At 39.3% G+C, this 23499-nt stretch overlaps 1 protein-coding gene across 2 annotated transcripts in view; it reads right to left on the minus strand.

The window, feature by feature from the left end:
• Positions 1-7221: 7221 nt before the first annotated feature.
• The window catches only part of KIF26B (kinesin family member 26B), a 348619-nt gene continuing 332341 nt past the window's right edge, over positions 7222-23499 (minus strand). For both annotated transcript variants that reach the window (XM_060753932.2, XM_060753931.2), the window contains exons 13-15: positions 14021-14220; positions 11051-11201; positions 7222-8028 (exon numbers count right to left, since the gene is read on the minus strand). In XM_060753932.2, the coding sequence (XP_060609915.2) occupies positions 7880-8028; positions 11051-11201; positions 14021-14220 (500 nt within the window). In that variant the 3' untranslated portion in view covers positions 7222-7879. The remainder of the gene's footprint in view (positions 8029-11050; positions 11202-14020; positions 14221-23499) is intronic.

Here is a 23499-nt window from a genome sequence, read left to right on the forward strand (position 1 = left end):
CCATCTAGATCAACTTTCTTGCATTTCTCAGCTAATTAGAGCCAACCATAGAAATATTAATAACATTTTATCTGAGGGAAGGTGTTAGGCGTGGAGACAGAGACCATGGATGCATTCTTCATTTTCTTCACACTGTCTCTGCTTATATTGTTGTTCATTCGTTCAGTCGTCTCCGACTCTTCGTGACCTCATGGACCAGCCCACGCCAGAGCTCCCTGTCGGCCGTTACCACCCTCAGCTCCCTCAAGGTCAGTCCAGTCACTTCAAGGATGCCATCCATCCATCTTGCCCTTGGTCGGCCCCTCTTCCTTTTGCCTTCCACTTTCCCCAGCATAATTGTCTTCTCTAGGCTTTCCTGTCTCCTCATGATGTGGCCAAAGTACTTCAACTTTGTCTCTAGTATCTTTCCCTCCAGTGAGCAGTTGGGCTTTATTTCCTGGAGGATGGACTGGTTGGATCTTCTTGCAGTCCAAGGCACTCTCAGCACTTTCCTCCAACACCACAGCTCAAAAGCATCGATCTTCCTTCGCTCAGCCTTCCCTAAGGTCCAGCTCTCACATCCGTAGGTGACTACAGGGAATACCATGGCTTTGACTAGGCGGATCTTTGTTGCCAGTCTGATGTCTCTACTCTTCACTATTTTATCGAGACTGGACATTGCTCTCCTCCCAAGAAGTAAGCGTCTTCTGATTTCCTGGCTACAGTCTGCATCTGCAGTAATCTTTGCACCTAGAAATACAAAGTCTGTCACGGCCTCCAAGGTTTCTCCCTCTATTTTCCAGTTGTCTATCATTCTTGTTGCCATAATCTTGGTTTTTTTGACATTTAGCTGCAACCCGGCTTTTGCGCTTTCTTCTTTCACCTTGATTAGAAGGCTCCTCAGCTCCTCCTCGCTTTCGGCCATCAGAGTGGTGTCATCTGCATATCTGAGGTTGTTAATGTTTCTTCCAGCAATTTTCACCCCAGCTTTGCATTCATCCAGCCCCGCACATCGCATGATGTGTTCTGCATACACGTTAAAAAGGTTGGGTGAGAGGATGCAGCCTTGCCGTACGCCTTTCCCAATCTTGAACCAGTCTGTTGTTCCGTGGTCAGTTCTGACTGTTGCTACTTGGTCCTTATACAGATTCCTCAGGAGAGAGACAAGGTGGCTTGGGATGCCCATCCCACCAAGAACTTGCCACAATTTATTATGATCCACACAGTCAAAGGCTTTAGAATAGTCAATGAAGCAGAAGTAGATGTTTTTCTGAAACTCCCTGCCTTTCTCCATTATCCAGCGGATATTGGCAATCTGGTCTCTCGTTCCTCTACCTTTTCTAAACCCAGCTTGAACATCTGGCAACTCTCGCTCCATGTATTGCTGGAGTCTTCCTTGCAGGATCTTGAGCATTACCTTACTGGCATGAGAAATAAGGGCCACTGTACGGAAGTTTGAGCAGTCTTTCGCATTTCCCTTTTTTGGTATGGGGATATAAGTTGATTTTTTCCAGTCTGATGGCCATTCTTGTGTTTTCCATATTTGCTGGCATATGGCATGCATCACCTTGACAGTATCGTCTTTTAAGATTTTAAGCAGTTCAGCTGGGATCCCGTCGTCTCCTGCTGCCTTGTTGTTAGCAATGCTTCTTAAGGCCCATTCAACCTCACTCCTCAGGATGTCTGGTTCTAATTCATTCACCACACCGTTAAAACTATCCTCAATATTATTATCCTTTCTATACAGATCTTCTGTATAGTCTCGCCACCTTCTCTTGATCTCTTCAGCTTCTGTTAGGTCCCTGCCATCTTTGTTTCTTATCATACCAATTTTTGCCTGAAATTTACCTCCAATGTTTCTAATTTTCTGGAAGAGGTCTCTTGTCCTTCCTATTCTGTTGTCTTCTTCCACTTCCATGCATTGCTTATTTAAAAATAGTTCCTTATCTCTTCTGGCTAACCTCTGGAATTGCGCATTTAACTGGGCATATCTCCCCTTATCCCTGTTTCCTTTTGCTTTCCTCCTTTCTTGGGCTACTTCCAGTGTCTCAGCAGACAACCATTTTGCCTTCTTGGTTTTCTTTTTCTTTGGAATGTACTTTGTTGCCGTCTCCTGAACAATGTCTCGGACTTCTGTCCATAGTTCTTCTGGGACTCTGTTTACTAAATCTAGTCCTTCAAATCTGTTCTTCACTTCCACTGTATATTCGCTAGGAATGTTAGTGAGATCATATCTAACTGGTCTGTGTATTTTCCCTGATCTCTTTAGTTTTATTCTAAATTGGGCAATAAGAAGTTCGTGATCTGAGCTACAGTCAGCCCCAGGTCTTGTTTTCACCGACTGGACGGATGTCCGCCACCTTTGGCTGCAAAGGATGTAGTCAATCTGATTTCGGTGCTGACCATCTGGTGAGGTCCATGTATAAAGCCGTCTTTTAGGTTGTTGGAAGAGAGTGTTTGTTATACACAGCGAGTTTTCCTGGCAAAATTCTATCAGCCTGCGTCCCGCTTCATTTTGTTCTCCCAGACCATGCTTGCCTGTGATCCCAGTTGTCATTTGACTTCCCACCTTGGCATTCCAGTCTCCTGTAATGAAAATAATGTCTCTTTTTGGTGTATTATCCAGTAGGTCCTGCAGATCCTCATAGAACTGATCTACTTCTGCTTCTTCAGCAGCTGTGGTTGGGGGCGTATATTTGGATCACTGTAATGTTGAAAGGCTTTCCTTGCACTCGAATTGAGATCATTCTGTCATTTTTTGGGTTGTATCCAAGCACTGCTTTAGCGAATTTCTTATTAATTATGAAGGCTACTCCATTTCTTCGATGTTCCTCTTGTCCGCAGTAGTAGATCTGGTGGTCATCTGATGTGAAGTGGCCCATTCCAGTCCATTTCAGTTCGCTGACCCCCAGAATGTCTATCTTTAGTCTTGACATCTCACCAATAACAACATCCAACTTGCCCTGGCTCATAGATCTTACATTCCAGGTTCCTATGGTGTGTTGATCTTTAGAGCATCGGATTCGTCGTTCACCTCCAGTACCGTCGGCCGCTAGCCTTCCTTTCGGCTTTGAGCTAGCTGCGTCATCACATCTGGGGCTAGTTGAACTTATCCTCTGCTCCTCCCCAGTAGCATTTTGGCCATCTTCCGACCTGGGAGTCCCATCTTCCAATGGCATACCGACATATCTCTGGTTGTACTGGTCCATTTAGTTTTCTTGGCAAGGATACTGGGGTGGTTTGCCGTTGCCTTCCCCAGGGATCACGCTTGGTCTGACCTCTCTGCCACGACCGTCCCGTCTTGGGTGGCCCTTCACGGTTTCGCTCATGACATCATTGAGGTGCTCAAGCTCCAGCGCCCCGACAAGGCGGTGATCCTTTGCTGGAGAAGGCGGTGATCCTTTGCTGCTTATATTACATGGTTAATATAGCTAATACTGGAAATCTTCAGTAAATCAGACATTAAATTAGTGACACTCGTGTGTATTTTTTAATTGACTTGACAAATGTTACATTTATTTCAAAGCTTTATGTGAGGCAGATGCCACAACTTGGCTTTATAGGGTGAAGAGTAAGTATAGGCATTAATACAATACTCATTTTAAAATACAGCTTCCATAAAATGTGGCATACATAAATGGTCAGCCTTCTGGGAAGTGGGGCTGTAAAGGTTTTATTGATACTGCTTCGTTGCAAGGTTCATAAGTTCTGCTTTGTCGCTTGTCAGTAACTGCACTAACTCAAGTAGACGAAATATCACCTAGATTTTTTTGGCTGTGCTTTCTCTTTTGTTCCTGATGCCTTTTTGTTTTTAACTCAGTAAACTGAATGTTGCAGACTGTTAAGAATCAAAATTGCTTTCTGGTGCCAGCGTTTGGAAAAACATATAAGGAAAATTGAAGGATTGGCTGACATGAGACTCGCCCAGAAACAGTGTGTCACTATGCAATAAGGCATATGAAATGGGAATATATGGAACAGTATTTCCCACAGTCTCTCTCCATCAAATACCATTTAGGAGTTGCCGTTTACTTTCTAGGGCAAACAGGTCACAAAAGAAGCAACACAGCGAGAAAATTGGTTTGAAGAAAACTCCTTTCCCCCAGAGCAATGGTCTCTTTTTGAGCTGGAAACCCCAAATGCTGTCATTACTTGCTGAAGAAATGGCATCAATTTCCCACCTCCTATTGTGAACTTTTGTTCTAGAATGCATGCTTCCAAGTCCATTCAATCTATGCATACTGTTTCCAATTCAGTAAATAACCTGTATATCGCAGCTTCCTAATTCTAGTCTAGTAAAGTTTTTGTCAATTAAGCTACGTATGAAATTCATGATTAGCACACTTTTAGAAGAAATTGTACTTTAAGAAATCTGTATGTTCAAGCATGTGGTTGTCTTCACTTGCATATTTGTCATTTAGCATGCATTGCTTTTTGATTAGTCGCTGAAGGTAAACATGGACACAATTCTGAGGGAATTCCACTGGGGAACAGAAGGCACATTTATTGCAGGGAGCATAAATAGGCATATGCATAGTTTCATCTTTAGGGGATGCCTTACTAAGCTCCAAAAAGCACAGGGTAGTTTTATAAAATATTGTGTGGAGTACCAGCAGGCTTGGGTCTAGGAAATTATCTCCCAATATGTATTTTTTCTAGAAATTTAAAGGAAAACAAAGGCTGTCTAAAAGAAAGCAAGGTCAGAAAACTAGATCTGAAAAGAGATAAAAGAGGCTAAATATGCTGTTAGTCAAAAATAATACAATGGTACAGTAATACCTGTGAACACACAGACAGAATATATGTATCCATTGTCAACCCATCAGCTGTATGATGGCTTCCGAACAGAGGAGGTATTTTAAATCCATGTCTAGATTGGATATAGGATTAAGTATATGTTCACTGTATACTTTTCTCATCCAAAAACAAATTACTCTTTAGTGGATTTTGCTGCATTATGTTGAATGTAGATAAATTCCATTGGTTCAATAGATCAACTCTAGTTATGTCTAACAATATGATTCCAGTCTTTCATCTCTTCTCTCTACAGTTAAAAGCTATGAAACAGGAGCACATCTACACTGTTCACATTACAGAGGTATTAATTTACTTAGAAGCAAACATTACTGATGATCATGTTGCTGTTTTGTGTACCTGAAACAGTAGTAAGTGTCTGAATCTATTGTGATGTCTTGATGAGATGGTTCATTATTACCTCTCAGTACTAACAGAGGCAGGGTGAGCACATTACCTACATGGAAACCTTTTAAATACAACAGAATCATGCTGATCCCTTGAACTGAAAGACTGAGAAGAAAGGTTTTTTTGCTTTGTTATAACTTTCTTTGTGCATCTAGCTTTTGGATAAATAGAGAAACTACAAGTTTAAAACCAAGTTCTTGTTTACATTGCCCATGGAAATCTGCTTCTATGTAAACAGAGCACTGTAACAGATTCTGCAAATTGTTCAAATGACATAGTGTGTTCATGATTATCCTACTTATTGTCTTGTCTCTTTCATCTTTCTAACTTTTATGAGATGTGCCCATTCTGCATGGTTGTTTGCAGAGAGGTGGGCATTTTGGATAGGTATCGACGAAATGAGGTCAAGATCCTGGATTAGAGAGATTTAGTTCATGTCCTTGTGTCTTGTAACTAAATTCTAACTTGGTTTAGTCCTAACTGCAGCAAATTCATTGTGTCAATGAGATTTAACTTACCATTCTAAAACTGTTTGAATTGGCTTACTCTAGTTGGGGCTGAGTAACATGACGCCAGCCATAATCCTCCATAATCATTGCTTTAGGACAAAACTTGGACAATTGTATGCTCCTCTCTCATTTTCCACTTGAATAGGAAATACAAAATTTGGGAGGTGCCCACAGCTGAGAAAAAGTGGTGATTTGTGGGGTACTTATGTAGTTGGTAGAGAATTTCATTCTTTGGAACACCCATCAAAATTTACCAGCAGGACACCACCTGAATATGAACATCTGATGGGAAGAATATGACATGTTCTTGGAATGCATGTGCATTTTGTGTGTGTGCAGAAACACTTTCTGTGCAGTATTAGAGAGCCCATATTAAGGCTTAGAGTAACATTTTCAAAATTGTTCCCTCTCTCTCATACACAAAACTGACCACCTATAGCATCCCGCTATTCAATGGTTCTTTGTACTATGAAAAGTATGGCATCATTGGAAAGGTGAAAAGGTAGTCTGGAATTATTTTATGTTTGTGACTGCATATCTTCATGATGGAACAGATCTGATAATTGAACACTCCCAACTCGAGACTAGTCAGAGTACTGGGAGCTAAGGGGAGTTGCAATATGTCACAAGGGAATCTGTAAATAGAAGTGTTATAAATAACTCTGGTTCCATGTCAAATTCCCATCCCATCCCCATATTGACTTTACTTCTCCACAATAAGACTAATACCAAGTAACATTTTGGCTTGACTCCTATTGGTAATCCCAAATCAAGTATAGCTATTGAATCAACTATTGCTTTTCCCTGTGGCAGAAGGCATTTTTATATGATAATACACAAATCAGAGATGTCATTTCAATAAACACATGGAACAAATTATGGAGAAATGAAGTGGATGAACTCTTAAGCTGTTCAAGCTAAGAATGGCACTATGCACTGCCTAAAGGCAGGGGGTGATGGGTTCTGCTCCTGCTTCTCTCCTCCACAAGCAGACAACATCATCCCCCTTTATTTTCTTTTATTTTTATTTTAAAGCCAAGACAACAAATTATGAAATACATTCTTTTGTATTTTAATTTTTTGTGCCAGGAGCAACATGAGAAACTGCAAGTCATTACTGGTGTGAGATAATTGGCCATCTACAAGGACATTGTCCAGGGGATGCCCAGATGTTTTACAATCCTGTGGGAGGCTTCTCTCATGTTCCCGCATGGGAAGCTGGAGCTGACAGATGGGAGCTCACCCAACTCCTTGCATTTGAACCACTGACCTTTTGGCCAGCAGTTCTGCCAGCAGAAGGGTTTTACTCATTGCAACACTGGGGGCTCCACCAAAAACAATTCAAGTATTGAATGATTCAATGGATTGACTCTTGCTGGGACTATCAAATGTACTCAGGCCTTTGCCATGTTGCCAGAAAAATCTCCTTTTTCAACTAGAGCCTAGGGATCTCCCTTCTCAAACATTGTGAGCTTGATGTAACAGATTTAATCATCACCCCCCCCCCACTTTGAGTGGCCTTATTCTGATGTGTATCAATGAAAGACAGTTAACATTTATTTATATGTTGTATCAGTTTAGAAACATCTTTACAAACACAAGTTACATAGAAACAACAAGTCAGAAAAAGGATAAAACACCAAGAGGAAAATAAAAACCAGGCTGCAAATACATTTCCAAAAAAGTGTTTTGATTTTTTGTTTTTTGTTTTTTGTTTTTCTTGACTAGCACCATCTGTACACAAAAAATATGGACATAAATGTTTGGATAATAAAGATTTGCAAGGCACTTAAGACAGTTTCTCTGTGTATTTTCACTTTAATGGTGCTTTCAGCAGCGGCGATCCTACATCTGCTCTTCCTCTTGCTTCAGGTATTGTTGGGGAAAACAGTCACTTCTGCCAGCAGTTCCTATTTACAAATACGTCCTTAAAGATTTCTCAAAGTGCTCTTTCAGGGCTAGAAGAATCCACATCCTTATACCTCCGTGTCTTTGCTTTTCATCATCATCTATTCAATTTACGATCTGCTCTTCATCATAAACAGAAAGGTGAGGGGAATCTCTTCTTAACACACACACATACAGTCAAAACATGACACCGACCTTCATCCTCATTCTGTGTCTTTGGGGCGCTGTTCAAAAGGGAGAAAAGGGGAGACAGTAGTCCAAAACATTCTTGTGTGAAATCTTCATCGACGCCTGGAAGTGATGTCAAAGCAGGTGATCATCATGAGGTGGGCCTTGCAGTAGTTGACACGGTTCTCCAGGCGTTCAGTCACACACTCCAGAGCCTCCAAGTACTCCAGTGAATCCAAGTCAAATACTTGCTCCAGGTCAACTGTGAAGAAAGACAAGAAAAATGCTGGTGGAGAGACAGAAAAGGACCAGAAGTCTACCAGAAATGGAAGTTATACCACAAATGGTTAGTTGAATATGTACGGGCACCAATCTGTGGGTGCTACTTTTAGAAACCAGAGTTCATGCTTCAACTGTGACAAACTTGTGCAATGGAAAAACGTGATTGAGTTCACAAGCCCTCTTCATTGGAAGAAAAATAGCTTCCATTCAAGTCTTATAGACCATTATCCGAATAAGAATTTTCAACAGCCCCCACTGTTTTTTAAAAACGAGATGTCAAACCCTCTTCATTCTAAAATAAGTAAGTGATGTTGGCCAAGATCCAGTTCAATACTGGTGAAGTGTTAAAATTCTGACAGAGTGCTGCCTAGGTGAAACAGTAGTAATATGCTGGTGACTATGTATTGTTGAAGGCTTTCATAGCTGGAATCACTGTGTTGTTGTAGGTTTTTTGGGCTGTATGGCCATGTTCTAGAAGTATTTTCTCTTGACGTTTTACCTTCATCTGTGGCAGGCATCCTCAGAGGTCGTGAGGTCACAACCTCTGACGATGCCTGCCATAGATGAAGGCAAAATGTCAGGAGAGAATGCTTCTGGAACATGGCCGTACAGTTCGAAAAACCCACAACAACCCATGCTGGTGACTGTTCCAGATGTTTTAGTGTGGAGGAGGAAAGACAGAGTTCAGCCATTTGTGGTGATCCCAATTTGGGAGTGAATTGGTGTGACACATGTGAGAGTTGTTCTATGCCATCAAGTCATTTCCCACATACAATGACCCTAAGGTGTTTTTTTCTGAGGCTAAGAGGGTGTGACTTGCCAAAGGTCTCCCTCCCTGTGGGTTTTCATAATGACTGGGAATTGTTTCCGAGAGCTACAATAATGACTGTTTCCCAGAGCTATAATAAACACTAAACCGCAACACCATGCTGGCCTCTTATATGTGTGACTTGTTGCCAATTCAGTTTGACTATAACCCAAAAGGCATCAGAGTACTGTTGATGCTGGCTTCAATGTTTTGATGTTCGTGACAAACTTTTATTATTTTTATTAAAAAGAAATAATTGTCTATTGGCACGTTCACTAACTGCCTCCATCTAGAGATCCAGCAAAGAGATGTGGATTGTGGATTGGACTAAGATTCTGGGAGACCACAGAAACCAACTCAGTGACCTTTGGAAAGTCAAGTTCTCCACATTGTAGAATTAGTGCAGTGGGACACTACTTTAACTGCCATACTTCAATATTATGGACTCTTGGGATTTGTAGCACTCTTTGACAAAGAAGGCTAAAGACCTTGTAAAATTACTATTCCCATGCTTCCAGAAAAGACAGTGAAAGTGGTTTTTGAATTGTATTAATTCTACAGTGTAGATGCATCCTTAGCCTCAGAGAATGCAATGAAAAATCCTTTATGAACAAATCCCATAAAAGGTTTACCTTAGGGTCACTATAAATTGGAAATGCCTTTTTTTCTTAATGTTTTAAATATATAATATTTAATAAAAATAGACTATAACTGCCGTTCTTTCTATACAGTTAACATATTTCTCCTATCTCTCCCCTCCCCAATTCACCCAATCTCTGTCAATCACCATCCATATAAATTATCTTCCTAATAATAAAATGTTGTATATAAGTTGATGACAGCTATCAACACTTAGTTTTCCAAAATCTCTCTTGATCCAGCAGAGATTTAAGTTCCACCTTGTCTCAAAAATTGTGTTACATAGTGTAACGGGTTCCAACTAGTCTCTAACATATCTTTTTTTTACGTCCTGTCTTGCAAGTCTTATTGTATGTGTTAACTTTTCTGAAAAAGCTATGGACCATATCCTATTTAGCCACTTTTGTATTGAAGGATTCTCTAATGTCTTTCATGCTTTAGTGATCTCTAACTTTGCAGTTTTTAATATAAGATCCTTATTTGGCAAGTTTATATTGTCATATTTGAATATGGAAATTAGCAGCAATGTTCTTCTGAAATGAACCTACTTGCCTAACATCTGACTTATCCATCCTAATGTGTCATGTCAGAATTTACCATTTTTTGGACAAGTTAGTCACATGGTTCCAATCTCCTATTTTATAACACCTTCTCCAACATAAATTTGACACTGACTGTGTTGAGTTTAAGTGAGTAGTACATTTGTGAGTAATTTTAATATACTTCCAGATATTAACTAAAAGAGTGGCATTTCCAAAGTAAAACATTTTTTCTGTTCATATTACGTCTGAATCTGACTCTGAAACAAGTATCATTCCTTGAGATCTATGAAATTTTGCCTCTTGGATTATTTGGTATAGTTTTGAAACTTGCCCTCTTGTTTTACTAATACTGTCATTGCAATATGTTTCAAATACAATGTAAAGCTCTTGGGAGACCATCAGATTATGTATTTGTATTAGATCAGAAAACTGTCTGCTTGTTGTTGTTGCTTTTGAAGTCCCACGACAGCTCCAAGAAGCCAGTACCAAAGTTTTATAAAGTTTTTATTGTGTCTGCATCTTTTGGAAGCAGGTTTCCTAATACGAATACATTAATCCCTCGAATGAACTGTATCCATTTCTGACTACATGTAGAGACCACATTAATCTTTTACATAAGCCCTTTCAACCAAGGGTCAAATCTGCCTTACGGTATTATTTCACAGCAAGAAAGCAGATTTATAATGTAATTCAAATGTCTGAGTGATCTGGGATGGGGGGAATCTCATTTTCAGAAGCTATGGACTGAGACACATAATCTAGTGATGGCAATATTCCTCATTAGAGTATCTTACAATTCCTGGATTCAGTTCTTGAGTGAATACGCCAACTTGGTTCCAATGTTGCAATTTGACAGAGAGCACGTGAGAACGATTTAACAAATATAGAGAATCTAAATCTACCCCACGTCTCATATCTGTTCAAGCTTTGCACGCATAGTTATCCTTGGTATTAGAAACAATAAAATATTGGCGTCTCTGGAAAACAAACAAGAATAAGCTGTATGATCTTACATTCACTGAGCCATTTATTAGGATCCAGCATCAGGTACTGTTTGGTCACTTCCAGCTCTCTCATTAACCACTCATACTTGGCCTTGACCTCTGCAATTCGCTGCTGTCGATGCTCCAAGATTTTCAGTTTGGCGTTGAAGCAAATTACCTCCTACCCGGTAAAAGCAATGAAGACAAAGAAAAGCACAAAATATGAGAGCAGGTTAGATTTCACTCAGCCAAATTATCTTCCATTTCATAATAACTATTACAATAACTCAATAAATGAAACCACAGGGAATTAATTAAGCAAGTAAACCCTTGATACTGGAGAGTCTCTGTACTTTTGTTTGTCAAGGATAGTTATCAGATGCCTTGTTAAACACGTAATTCAAGGGGAAAAGGTTTCCAAAACATATTCTCCATTTGTTCTGGGAATTAATTCATATCCTAATGCAGTCATATGTTTTTAAAGTGGAAAAAAGTTCTTATAGGAGACAGGAACCCTGGGATGCCATGGGAATATTGGGTTCCTAAGTCCCACATCCAACACAGTGATAACTAATGCAAGAGCTGAGGATAATCTCAGGGCAGAAGCAACTGATGACCTGGTACCAATTCTTCCATACTATTGTATTCCTGGTCAATATTTTGGCCTGGTTGCACTCTGAAACTAGAAATGAACCCAGGAGAGAGAAAAATTGATTAGGTGATTTTAGAGGGGAGAATTAACAGGAGCAAGAAATGTTCGTCTCTCCTGCTTACCAAGCTCCATTAGAGAAAATTTGCTCTTGAAATCCTATTATGGTCTTCTCAGCCACCACTATGTGTATAAAGAGCTATTCAAATGTAATGTTTTTATACTCTAGAGCAGCAGTTCTCAAAGTGTGCTCTGCAGAACCCTTGGGTAGTTCAATCTGCTTGCTCTCCCTCAAAGCTTTCCCTCCTCTTTTTTGCTCCTCCTCTTACCCCCCCCCCACCTCCCTTCCCACCAAAAGCCTTTTTCCCTCAGTCTCCTTACCACTCAAACCCTTTCCCCCTCACTTTCCTCGCCACCCAGATCCTTTCCCCACTCTCCTTGTTTCCAAAACTCTACTTCCCTCCTACTGCTCAGGGGGTGCTTTTCCTGCATGGCAGAAGGGAGTTGAACTTGATGCCCCCTAGGGTTTTTGCTATTATTACTATGATTATGATGATGATTAGAATAATTGAATCACAGGGTTAAAAGAGACCTCTGGGCCAACCAGTCGAACCCTCTGCCAAGAAGCAGGAAAATCGCATTCAAAGCACTCCCAACAGATGGCCATCCAGCCTCTGCTTAAAAGCCTCCAAAGAAGGAGCCTCCATCACACTTCAGGGCAGAGTTCCACTGCTGAAGAGCTCTTACAGTCAGGAAGTTGTTCCTAATGTTCAGGTAGAATCTCCTTTCTTGTAGTTTGAAACCATTGTTTTGCATCATAGTCTCCAGGACAGCAGAAAACAAGCTTGCTCCCTCTTCCCTATGACTTCCTCCCACATATTTATACATGTCTCCTTTTATTCAGGCTAAACATGCCAAGCTCTTTAAACTGCTCCTCATTACTACTACAAAGGCTGGGTGACCATCTGTTGGGGGTGCTTTAATTGCAGTAGTTGACACAGTTCTCCTGCATTGCAGAAGGGGATTGGACTGGATGGCTCTGGGGGTATTCCACTGAAATATTGTTAAGTTTATGTTGGTTAAAAGTTTGCCCATGCCTGATATATATACATTATGTATAATATATAAAACATAAACATTTCTCGGGGCTCCATGAGAAAGTTTTGCTTCAAAAAGTGCTCCGTTGCTGAAAAACTGCAAACCCCTGCTCTAGAGCATGAGAAAAGAAATCAGTGTTCTTTGCAGATAATGGCTGGCAATTCAAACTGCCAAATAATGCAGTTTGAATTTCATTATATGATTAGTGTAGACCTATATAATGCAGTTCAAACTATATTGTTTGACAATGATTTAATAGTGGTGATAGTTCTAATGCTTTACTGTTTTTATGATGTTTTTATAATGCTTTATACTGTTTTTACCTAAGATGTATATTTATGCTTTTGTTGTCAGCCGCCCTGAGTCCCTCTGCCGAGGTTGACATAGGACGGGATATAAATGTCCGAAATAAATAAATAATAAATAAATAGATCAAGCTAAAATAAGACAGATGTATTCTGATGTTGACTCTGTAGCAGATTCACCAGACATAAGTTTTGACCCTGCTTGTCCAGAGATTTTCTTTCGTTTATGTATCCCAATGCTCCAAGTCAGGATTCTTGGAGAAAGGAGACTGGGCAAAACCTTTTCCTTCTTGGCTAATAACAAATATATATTATACATCTTTATATAATCAATACTTTTTTATTGTGTGTCATGATGCCAATATGAGTAAAAGGAACTAGAGATACTATAATGCGATTTTTAAAAAGTATTTTGTTTCCAATACAGTGTTTTAAAACAGACTTGTATTGCACCTTGAATTACTTGTTATTTCCCCCCAAAACTGACTGGGGGTATTTAGGAATAATAAAAAATGGGATAAAACATGAGAGATCCAACTCAAAATGCCTCTAAAGTACATAATATACATTAAAATACCTTTCTAAAATAACTTTAATGATAACTAGAAAATATTACTTGTTCATTGCTAGCTCTGCAAAAGTAATGCCATACCGTTTCTATCAATTGTTTTGGAAAGAAAGAAGTAGATTTTAAAAAGTAGTAGCAGGTTATAAAGAGTAACTTTTAAATTTTGAATTTTAGTGGATGTTATAGCTTTAGTTTAAATTTATGAGATAAATTAGGACCTTCCATGGAATATATTTCATTTGTAAATTAAGAGAGCATTGTTTAAACTTCCCTTAGCCCTAGCCAACTTGCTGAAAATACATCAGTAATGAAATATAATAAGGCATAATCTGCATCTTTGTCACTGAAAAATGGCACAGTCTTTATTATTATGGTCTCACATTGTTGTCTCCTGTGCGTCGTCGCTGGAGCCGCTCCACGTCATCAATCTCATAGACCTTGATTTCAAAAGGCTCCCCCATTCCTCTTTGGGCACTTCGCAGAGGTCCATCCACCCAACGCACAGCTGGGCTTGTAGGTTTCCTTACTGGTGATGTTGCATCAAGTGATAAAGCTGGAATGAGTCGCCTTCTCTGAGAACCTAAACAGTGCCAGATATTAAGTCCCATTATTATGGATACATCTCTTTTTAGTGCTGTAAAGATGGTTCAGGTATGCCTTTAAGCCATGAAGACAGCTAATAATAATGGCATGATATTGCAAGTGTTGTGCGGAATGGAGATGATCTGCAATCAATCATAGTAGTGTTTGAGATGGAGGTATGGGGAGGTGTTGAGAAAAAATGCCACTGATCTGCTCACTCAAAACAATCCCTAGTTAAAATCCCGGGAATAACCTATACCTCCTCAGAATGGCACAGAGAAGTCACTTGTTTGAAGACGAAGAGTGCAGCTAGACTGCAGATTTAATGTTTGATGCCACTAACATAGTTTGATTTCCACTACCATGGATTAATGCTATGGAACTGCAGATGTTTCCATATCTTTACCTTACTCTGTGAAGTAGTGCTTATATCTCACCAAACTACAACTTTCACAATTCCATAACATTAAATCATGGCAGTTAAAGTGGTATCAAACTGAAAAAAATACATGTAAATATACTCTAAGTCACAGAATGGTGGCCATTCTGCATGGGTTAGTACCATATATACTCGAATATAAGCCAACCCGAATATAAGCCAAGGCACCTAATTTTACCACAGAAAACAGGGAAAATTTATTGACTCGAGAATAAGCCGAGGACGGGAAATGCAGCAGATATTAAAATAAAAATAGATACCAATAAAATTACATTAATTGAGGCATCAGTAGGTTCAATATTTTTAATGTTTACATAAAACTGTAATTTAAGATAAGGTTAAACCATTATTCTAACCTTCTTCAATGTAAATGTGTTTATGTATCCTTCCAATAATAATAGAGTAAAATAATAAATGTAATAATAATAATAATAATAATAATAAGTCATCAGATACACTGCTGGAGTTATGAACTGGACACAAGTAGAGCTGGATGAACAAGAAAATTGATGACAATACACTACTCATTACACCCGTGTAGAGATGTCGACAGACTTTATCTGCCGAGAAAATCAGGAGGCAGAGGGCTTCTGAAAGTGAAACAAATGCTAGAAGAAGAGAAACATGCATTGGCAGATTATGTGAAAGCCAGTCAAGAACCAACATTGAGGGAAGTCAATAGTAGAAAACTGCTTAAAGTGCAAAAGACAAAGAGGGAATACCGTAAAAACACAATGCAAAGCAGAAGAGAAAACTGGCAAAGGAAGGCTCTCCATGGACAGTTCCTGGAAAAATTTGAGAGCAAAATTGACAAAGAAAAAACATGGATGTGGCTCACAAATGGAACTTTGAAAAAGGAGACGGAGGGCCTGATTCTGGCAGCCCAAGCACAAGCCATTAGAACAAATGCCATCAAAGCCAAAACTGAAAAATCGACAACAGATCCCAAGTGTAGATTCTGCAAGGAAGCAGATGAAACAATAGATCACATCCTCAGCTGCTGCAAGAAGATCGCGCAGACAGACTACAAGCAGAGGCTCAGATGATTCATTAGAACTTGTGCCACAACTACCATCTGCCTGAGACAAAGAACTAGTGGGATCACAAGCCTGAAAAAGTTACAGAAAATGAACACGTCAAACTACTCTGGGACTTTCGAATTCAGACAGACAGAGTTTTGGCGCACAATACTCCAGATCGTGTTAAAAAACCAAGCATGGATTGAAGATAAACAACTGGAAAAGCTGACACGATATGAGGATTTAAAGATTGATCGGTATACTGAGTGAAGTGCCTGAAGACCTTGGCCTGCACTTAAACACAATCGTCGCTGACAAAATTACCATCTGTCAGCTGCAAAACGCCACCCTACTGGGATCTGCAGGCATTATTTGCCGATACATCACAGTCCGGGACACTTGGGAAGTGTCCGATGCGTGATCCAATACAACAACCAGCATAGTCACTTTGTCTGTTGCGTACTAAACTTGTTGTGTTTCAAATAATAATAATAATAATAATAATAATAATAATAATAATAATAATATAAATGTGATGATGATGATAATGATAACAGCGTAAAATAATAAATAACCTTGTCTCAAGTATAAGTCAAGAGGGGCTTTTTCAGTACAGTACAGTAATTCCAACTGGAGCCCTACAAGTAATACTTTTGCTGCAGAGCTTTCCACCTTTTGTATCCTTAGAAAACATGCTATGTAGCTTGGAGAAAGAAGTGTCTCTTAGTGATAGAGGCCAGTATACTTCAGTCTGACTAATACCATTACAAAGCAAAGACAGATGTAACATTCAACTTTAATGTGTGTCTGTTTTGAAAACAAATTCATTTTCATTATGAGTGTAACTGTAGGCAAAATGTTAGCCTTTTATCTAACTTGTGGATTACCACTTGGCCATCACTAATATGGACACACTGCCAGGGGATAAAAATCCTGTCTGGCTCAAAAATATATTGCCTTTTTGACAAAAATGTCATGGCACAGAATGCGTTTGTTGTAATACATGTGCCTGTTGAGAACACACAACTAATCATAAATATCTTGCAGAAAGTTTGTTTCTGTGGAGAGCGAAGGAAGTCAGAGAGGAAACTTCATTTTCTTTACCAGCTTAACACAGTAAGTGACAGATGGAGGTAAAATAAAGCTGGTTTATTTTCTGGGTGATGGCAACTGCTGCAGTGTACCTCCTAAGAGAGATTAGGACAATTTGGTCCAGCCAGCCAAAACCAGACTCTAAATGGAATTTCCCGGCTGTTAGAAATGAGTCCTGTGCCAATGTGGAAGGAAACACTGAACGCACAAAGAGATAATTTCTCAACCAAAATAAAGTAATTTAGTCAACCGCCAGAAATGTATTTGTTTAATATTAAACATAAAGGGCTTCCAGTACTTGTCAAAGTTCAATTTATGTCATCTTGAAAAATTACTAAAAACCACTTAACTAGAGCTGTTTCCTCCATCCACCCACATATACCCAATCACAAGAGCTGACTGCTAATGTTCTTCCAAGGTCTGTAGTAGCTATCTGACAAGTCAAAACAACATTTGGGAAACCTGGAGTTACTGATAAGTGAAAATTAGGATGGTGTATATCACTGCTTGATATAAAAGCATTGTGAACGTTCCCTAGAAGTCAAGATGACTAAGCTGAGTTTGTGATACTTTGGTTACATCTTAAGAAGACCTGTCTTACTAGAAAAGATGATCATGCCTGGCAAGGTAAAAGGCAGTAGGAAAAGAGGAAAACTGAATTCCAGATGCCAGGCACTGCCAGGCAATCAAATGCTAATCAAGGTGGTCAGTTGAAACATTCACACCTAGCTCCAGCAGACAAGAGTCCTTTGTCTCACCCTGGTCATTCCACAGATATATAAACCCCTTTCCTAGTTCCAACAGATCTCACTACCTCTGAGGATGCTTGCCGTAGATGCAGGCGAAACGTCAGGAGAAATGCTTCTATTAACATTAGAATGATGAAGAGTTAAACAGAGGGAGAGCATTCTACCTATCTTCACACACACTCCCACTAAATGCAGATTTCCATCAGCTTTGAGTCTGGAATCTGATCCCTCGGTCTTTTCTGAACATCAAGTCATGGGGCTTTGTGGACATACATTTTAGAATCCTGTTCAGACAAGGTTTCACCTTTGGAACAATTGTAAATGTTGATCCAATTACTAACAAAAATAAATAAGAGCAAGAAGTGTGTGGGAGTGAAAAGAAACAGTTATCTCCTACATAAGTTGATCTGAAATGTAATCTATTTTAAATAAGCATTGATTAACGAGGTGCTTTTTAGTCTACAGAAGGTAAAGAGTGGCTTAAGAAGGATTCCACCTGCCCTGGAGTTCCTTCATTTAGTTTCTGTGGTTTATCTAATTTCATATGAGATAGGCTGTGTAAGAAAGTACATCTACACTGCAGTATTTCGAGGGCGAATGTCACCATGAATTAATGATGGCACAATAAAAGGATGCTCTAAAAAGTTCCCATTTATTCCTTCTGTGAATCCAAAGACCCAACAAGCTTAAAGTATACTAAAAACTCACATCATTCAGTCAGTCCCAAGTAACAAAGAAGGTTCTGTACGTTTCTTCTTAAGTTGAATTTGAATGTAACTTGGAACAGGTACATTTTTAAAGTGTAATTCCAGCCATAGGCTTTGGATAGGTTGACACTGCTGTATTGTATGTTTTGCTTTCTGTGCCGCTGTTCGGAAGATTTCACTTCACTTTCTGTCCCTGTAATAATTCAAAATCTAATTAGATTTTGAAACATTTGGTCTGTTGTGGAAACAAGGATTGGTGAGAAAGCTTCAGCTGAGACACTTTCCCCCCATGATAACTCTTTCAGGAGTGAATTTCCCTTCCTAGAAGTAGATTTCTCTCACTTCCTGTTGTCTCACCCCCATTTATAACTATGAGTCATAGGTCAGTCAGATGTTTGTAACTCGAGGGCAGGCTGTAGTTTGTTGAAGATTACACTTCGGAAAGTAATGGGACCTTTGGGGTAACAATTTATCGTCCAGATGGAGACACACACCTCTTCAAGCAACTTGTCCTCAAACTGAACCCCTAAAAACATATAGATTCACTTATTTTTGGCTCACTATAAAATAAAAGATATAATGAGAAGACTGAATACTGTATATACTCAAGTATAAGCCTAGTTTTTCAGCCCTTTTTATAGGTTGAAAAAGTCCCCCTCGGCTTATACTCGATTCAAGGTTATTTATTATTTTACTCTGTTGTTGTTGTTATTGTTATTTTCATTTCATTTATTATTTTATTTTATTTATTATTATTACATTTATCATTTTACTCTATTGTTATACATTTATTATTTTACTGTATAATTGTTGTTATTGCTACATTCATTATTTTACTCTTTTTATTATTGTTGTTATTACATTTATTATGTCACTCTCTTTATTATTATTGGAAGGATACGTAAGCACATTTACATTGAAGAAGGTAAATAATCATTTAATCAGAGTTGGACAGTCTTATCTTAAATTACCATTTTTGTAAATATTCAAAAATATACAACCTACTCAATTACTGTAATTACTGTAATTTGGTATCTATTTTTATTTTGTAGCGGCTGCATTTCCCACCCTTGGCTTATACTCGAGTCAATCTGTTTTCTCAGTTTTTTGTGGTAAAATTAGGTCCCTCGGCTTATATTCGGATCGGCTTATACTTGAGTATATACGGTAATTGGTATCTGTAAAGAAGGATGATTTTATTGAATCGAAAATTCCTGTACCTGATATTGAGAGGATGTAGTATGTATATGCTTTAGTGATAGAAGACTGGCAAGGCAAAAAAACATGGGAAATAATTATAAATGTCAACACAAAACTACCCAGTTCGACTACAAAGACACCACAGAATGACAGCAGCTATGTTCAGCAGTGCCAGAGAGGGAAGAACCAATTTAATTGTATATAGTGCATCAAAGTATTTTCAAATTGGAAATAAGTACTTAGGATTTGGAAAATTTAGCCTTTCCAAATTAGAAAATTAAAGAGTTCACATATGGCACTATAAAGGACACAGAATGGCTGTCACACAGATTCAGGAATCTGTATTAAGAAATGAGGCCTAAAACTGTGTTTTTTAAACTGTGTGATGTGGGAGATTTAGCAGGATATTTTCCTCATGGTCTGGCACCATATTTGTGCCATTGGCTACAACTGTTTACTGATTCCCAGGAAACCTGCTACAGACTGGAGGCCAATGGCTCACAGACTAGCATCAGTCCACAGACCACTGCTTTTGGTAGCATTCGTCTAATGCTTTGTAGCCTCTGATCACGTAACAACAGCAAACAAATACAGGCAATAAACAAAGGAACGGAATTACTTTGAGAATTTCCCATGGACTAGAAAATAATATGAGGAATTTGGTTATTGCTCAGGTATATGCCATACCATAAATATATTGCTTGGGGCTAAAGTAGCACAAATCCTTGCATAGGGAAAAATGCTGAATAAAAATTCGAGGAAAAAATCCATTTATCATGTCTGGGCAATTTGTTTAGCTATCCTGCCCACAACATATCAATTCCGCAACTGCCCTGCACTCCTTGATCCAGCTTCATTTCATGACAGGCCATTTAAGAGTCCATACCTCTCAGGAGGCCACCCCTCATTGGGCATGGCAGATTGACAAGTAATTTGGGAGAAGTCCCAGAGAGGATGTAGGTCAAAGCTGACTGTGTCCAACCCCCATGCTGTTTCCAATTGCCCACTGAATAGTGATCGCCCTACACCCAACCCCCCCCCCCCCCCCACAAGCTTATTTTTCCAAGGGCTGGATTATAACAAACTCTTTCCGTGCCAGTTGCCGGATGCTATTGTACGTGGAGATGAGACTGGGCTGGTTATTGTCACTGGCACTCTAAGCAGATTTTTTTAAAATAAAAAAATGAATGAGCTCAGTCTGTTTCCCAGCCTTTCTGAAAGAGAAGGGCCAGCTCCAGACAAACCAGTGGCTGTTCTGTTTCTGTAAGCTAATTCCAAGCCAGCCAAGTTAGCAGGTTTTATTTACAAGCAGCCTAATGGTGTCCAACTCAATCATGCATGTGCCATGGAGCTTTCAACATCCACAATAGTCCACTGCTACTTCCTCTATTAAATCATTCCTATATTCATGTGGTCAAAAGCTCAGTGCTGGCACGTGGCAGTCAAGCGTGTAAAAAATGATTCCTTGGATCCCTTTCAACACAGATTTGCTGCATGAAATGGCCTGGCTGTGACCTGAAATAAAAGCAATGCTGTTGTTTTAGTGAACAAACACACACAGTTCAAGTACATTTTATCCAAAATGCTTGGGACCAGACATGGTCCGTATTTCAGAGTTTTGAATACTTGGATATACATAATCAGATAACTCAGAGATGGAGAGCTATGTCTAAACACCTAATTAATTGATATTTCATATACATCTCATGTACATGGTCTGAAGGTAATGGTATACACAACAGGTTGTTGTAAGTTTTTTGGGCTGTATGACCATGTTCCAGAAGCATTCTCCCCTGACGTTTTGCCTGCAACTATGGCGGGCATTCTCAGAGGTTGTGAGGTCTGTTGGAAACTAGGAAAATGGAGTTTATATATCTGTGGAATGTCCAGGGTGGGAGAAAGAACTCTTGTCTGTTGGAAATAGATGTGAATGTTCCAATTGGCCACCTTGATTAGAATTTAATGGCCTAACAGTTTCAAGGTGTAGTTCCTTTCTGCCTGGGGGAATTCTTTGTTGAGAGATGATTAGCTGCCCCTAATTGTTTCTTGTCTGGACTTCTATTTACTGTTATTATTTTAGAGTTTTCATGTCGGTAGCCAGATTTTGTTCATTTTCATGGTTGCTTTCTTTCTGTTGAAATTATCCACATGCTTGTGGATTTCAATGGCTTTTCTGTGTAGCCTGACATGGTAGTTGACATTTTCCTAGTTTCTAACAGACCTCACAACCTCTGAGGATACCTGCCATAGGTGCAGGCGAAACGTCAGGAGAGAATGCTTCTGGAACATGGCCATAAAGCCCGTAAAACTTACAACAACTCAGTGATTCCGGCCATGAAAGCCTTCGACAATACATTGCATACACAACAGTTTAATAATTTTGTGCATGAAACCAAGTTTTAATACATCGAATCATCAGAAAACAAAGGTGTCATTATCTCAGTAGTCCATGATTTTGGATTATATTTTGAATTTCAGAATTCAGAGTGAGAAAGGCTCTACTCTGTATATGGGTGACAAAGGCTCACTCCACAATCCCAGGAATAAGAATTAAGATCATTGCCATTTTAAATTAGGCAATATAATTTAGGAAAGAATAGAAAAATAAATTACTTACAGTAGAGCTGGATCTAATGTAGCCCAGAGGGCATGATAAAAATATTATAATGTCTTCTAGGGGGTTTCTAGGGGCATTTTGGCGCTTTTTTATTATTGTATTTACTCAACTCTAATGTGCCATTGAATCTAATGTGCACCTCAATTTTCAAAACACAGAAACCAAAAGAAAAAAAGGAATTTGCTGTCAAATGTAATGCCAAAAAAGGTGAGCATTACAGTTGTGGAATGCTTAGAATTCCTTCTTCAAAAACAAAAGTGTCAGAGCATCAAATCTTCCAGCAGTTGACAACCTTGGGATGCATCTATGCTGCAGAAATCCACCTTAATTACCTTGGTTCAATGCTATGGGATCTTGGAGGCTGTAGTTTGACAAGGTCTTGAGTGAGCCTTCTCTGCCAAAGAATGCAATGACCCACCAAACTACAAATTCCAGGATCACATAGAATTGATCTGTGGCCATTAAATTAGAGGTGATGTCCCTCAAAGAGGAGCTCCAGGTACAGCTACTGAAGCTGCTTCCCCTTGGGCTTGGGCTCAGCATTAAGATTACCATACTATGTGAATCTAATGCACACTCTAATTTTGGCAAGGTAATTTAGCCAAAAAAGGTGAGCATTAGATTCGAGTAAGCATTTTGAAAGAGTGTGACGACAAGGACTATGTCTCTCCCAGATGTCTGTGTGTATGTGTGTATATAAGTTGTCAACTGATTTATTGCAGACTCTTGGATGTTATAGACTTCTCTTAAGCAAGGAATGCTCAACTGGTTTTGCCAGTTCCTTCCTCTGAAATATAGCTTACAGTACTTGGGATTTATTGGCACTCTCCGATTCAAATACTAGCTAGAACTGACCCTGCTTAGCTTCTAAGATGAGACAAGATCTGGTGCCTTTAGGGTATTTAGAAGGACTAGCTTCTCAAGTTTATTGGGAGGCTAAAGGGATCCCTCTAGTCTCCCACAGTTGCCCAGCCCTGCTGTAGAGTGACAACTGGAAAGAAAAAAGAAAACAAGAGAAAGTGCCATGATTTTTTTTTGGGGGGGGGGGGGGTAGGTGGTGGTATCTAGAAACATAGGACTCCATATTTCTTAATCTGCCTGCTGATTCCAATAAGTCATTCTGGGTTAGCTGGGCTTCCCATTATATGCAAGGTGCCTTTGCTTCTCCATAGTTTGCCAAATCAGCGGATGCCAATTTCAGCTCCACAACAGTCCAATCTGAAGAAACTTTAGTCAATTCTTTCACCTAAAACAGCCACCAAGTATACACTTGTATGCTTCATTGCCCAGGTCCTTGATTTCTTTTGCAAGTGAGTTAAGCCAGGTCATGCCAGCAGGCATACAGGCAGCAAGCCAGGAGAAAACTGCACTGCGGCCCTTTGTCTATTCATAACAGGTCATGCTGTAAAGACCGACCATGACCATTTATTTTTACAAACCTAAGCACACTGATT

Source organism: Anolis sagrei, chromosome 1 (assembly GCF_037176765.1).
Source record: "Anolis sagrei isolate rAnoSag1 chromosome 1, rAnoSag1.mat, whole genome shotgun sequence".
In the NCBI taxonomy this organism is placed as follows: domain Eukaryota; kingdom Metazoa; phylum Chordata; class Lepidosauria; order Squamata; family Dactyloidae; genus Anolis; species Anolis sagrei.